This window comes from Cibotium barometz, chromosome 1, assembly GCF_041138505.1.
Source record: "Cibotium barometz isolate CiBa-2024 chromosome 1, ASM4113850v1, whole genome shotgun sequence".
Lineage (NCBI taxonomy): Eukaryota > Viridiplantae > Streptophyta > Polypodiopsida > Cyatheales > Cibotiaceae > Cibotium > Cibotium barometz.
In genome coordinates this window covers 30,003,970-30,006,553 of record NC_141046.1, presented here as the reverse complement: position 1 = coordinate 30,006,553, position 2,584 = coordinate 30,003,970, and the positions used below count along the sequence as shown (strand labels likewise).

At 41.6% G+C, this 2,584-nt stretch overlaps 1 protein-coding gene across 2 annotated transcripts; it reads right to left on the bottom strand.

Moving 5' to 3' along the window:
- Nucleotides 1-563: 563 nt before the first annotated feature.
- LOC147641849 (universal stress protein PHOS32-like) lies at nt 564-2,211 on the bottom strand. 2 transcript variants are annotated; one of them, XM_086800290.1, is made up of 3 exons: nt 2,126-2,211; nt 1,922-1,985; nt 564-1,512 (listed from the first exon to the last, which is right to left on the bottom strand). In XM_086800290.1, exons 1-3 carry the CDS (start codon nt 2,179-2,181, stop codon nt 856-858), a joined length of 777 nt encoding a protein of 258 aa, XP_086656416.1. In that variant the 5' UTR covers nt 2,182-2,211; the 3' UTR covers nt 564-855. The 2 variants fall into 2 exon arrangements, with proteins under 2 accessions (XP_086656416.1, XP_086656423.1); XM_086800297.1 differs by having other exon boundaries at nt 564-1,528; nt 2,126-2,159.
- Between the last annotated feature and the right edge of the window lie 373 nt (nt 2,212-2,584).

Genomic DNA, 2,584 nt, shown 5'->3' with positions numbered 1-2,584 from the left:
CCACATCCACAACCAAAAAGATCTTACAAAGAGAACATTATATTTGACATGTTCATGGACATGTGTTTTCACCAGATAGCACCTCTACAACTCCAAGGTCTATACACAGAAAATCTGCAACCCTAGCAGCTAAGTACTCGGCAGGAATGCAATAAACATTCATTTTTCATTCTGTATGTGTAGTTCTTGGAGATGCTCTTGCATCTCCTCTCACAGACTGACTACACATTGTACTATATTGCTTTCATAGGCCATTTTGGCTTTCAGCAAGAGTTAATAAACTCTCTCTCTCTCTCTCTCTCTCTCTCTCTCTCTCTCTCTCACACACACACACACACACACACACACACAACACACACAATGTGTGTTGAGTGCCATCATCAAATATAATGCCGGTATGAAAGCTTGGATTTAAAAAGAGAACTAAACCTGTTTGCAAACCACAGCTTGAAAGTGCTCTGTGCATAAAAAAGCTACAACCTTCCGATTAAAACCATACAAAAGGCAGCTGTATATGATTGCACACAAAAGACTTTGCCAACATTAGAAGCAACACTGACATATGATCAAACATCATAGTGTGAATTACATATATTAATAAAGTGAAAGACTATAAGTGACGAGACACTTTCCGATCTGTACAGATTGACTTGTGGTTTATAAGACATTACAACACATCACTTCACAGTTCACCACACAAACCTTAAAGAGTTGGTATGAAGCGCCAATCTTTTTGTTGAGAAGAACATGAAAACAGCTTCAACATATACACTTGGTACTCAAGTTCACCTTGTAAATGACTGCACAACCACCTGACGCTCAAGGACCAAAAAAAGGCTCCCTCACACAAAATCCTTAGGATGTTGCAGCCGGGGCACTCCCCATACTCCCATTGACATGTTTTTCATCTTGAACTTCATTAACCGGTATGTCATGCAAATCCTCTTCTCCTTCCCTTTCCTCTTCAGGGAGCTTCTGCAATGCAACCACTTCATCACCCTCTTTTTCCTCTTCAGGGAATCGCACCACCACCACAGGGCAATCACAATGATGAACACAGTAGTCGCTCACGCTCCCCAGCCTGGCCTTATGACCTTTCCTGGCCGCCCCAAACCCTCGGCTTCCCATTATAACCACATTCACGCCAAGCCTTTCCACCTCTAAGCAGATCCGTTCCTTCATGTCATGGTCTTTGACAATGTGAATCTTGAAGGGGATCCTAGCATCGAGAATCGGCTTTGCGAGATCGGCCGCCTTGTTGGATGTGAAGGCATCGAAACTATTCTCAAGCTGCTGCTGCATTTCTTCGTCACTGGTATCGATGGACTGGTCCATGGCACCCCAGTCTGCACCATACAGGATGCTCGTGGGTTGCACATGGAGCAAGATAACAGAATCATCAGGCCGGAGGTAGTTGGCAACAGCCCACCGCACAGCATACGCACTCTCATCGCTCAGATCTACAGCAATGGCTACCTTCCGGTTCCCGTCCTGCGACATCCTGGGTATGGTCTGCATAGTCGGGCTACTGCAGGTTTATGATGTGTGCTATTTAACATGCTAATTCCAAATTCAAGTTAAATGGAAAACCGGAATTTCATTATCCACGATGCCTAAATTGAAATAACTGAAAATCCCCCGATTTAAATGATACTAAAACACCTAAAACACTAGTTCCTGATCCTTCCATTAACAGATAAATACACCATAATTCGTCAGAGAGCCATTGAGATGATGCCCACAGAGGGGAGTAAAAACCCCTACTTCCCAAGCTCTCCATTGAAATGATGCACAAGATTGGCTATAGTTAGTACACAGGACGGGAACCGCACTTAAAATGATACTGCAAACATTCAGAAAAAAAAACCCTAATCCGTTGCTCCGACTCAGAAAAAAAATATATAAGAGAGCGAAGGTATACCAGGTGAATCGGCAGGCAGATGAGCTTCTGAGGAGAACTCCTTGGTGCAGGCGGCTCGCGAGGGCTGTAACGTAAACACAAGGTCAGAATGAAAATTATGTATATCCAGGCATACCTTTGGGCATATGCTGAAATGCCTTTTTTGTGTGTGTGTGTGTGTGTGTGTGTGAGAGAGAGAGAGAGAGAGAGAGAGAGAGAAAATACTTGTTTGAATCTTTTGCATTTACAAATGCTTGGGCAATCAAGCCATGAGAAGTCATTCAAGACTTTATATCCATTGAGGATTTTGGACCCTAACGGATTATCATATTTTCCACCAACAATTAATTTTTCAATTCCATCAAAAATTTTGGACCCTAACGGATTATCATATTTTCGACCAACAATTAATTTTTCAATTCCATCAAAAATTTGGGGAATTTTAAAAAAAAACTACTTTCAAAATGTATCTACGTCCATAGTTCTACTTTGTGTAAAAGAGATGCAAGAAACCACAACTGTCCTTTTCAAATAGAGATTTTATTAGGGTTCTTCCAAACTTACTAGTTGTAGATCTTTGTCGTTGGTGACACATGAGCCCACTTCAGTTTCTTTGCAAAAGTAAAGTTACATCAACATTTAAAAAATGTTTATGTTCACCTGCACCATTAGTCAACGTACATT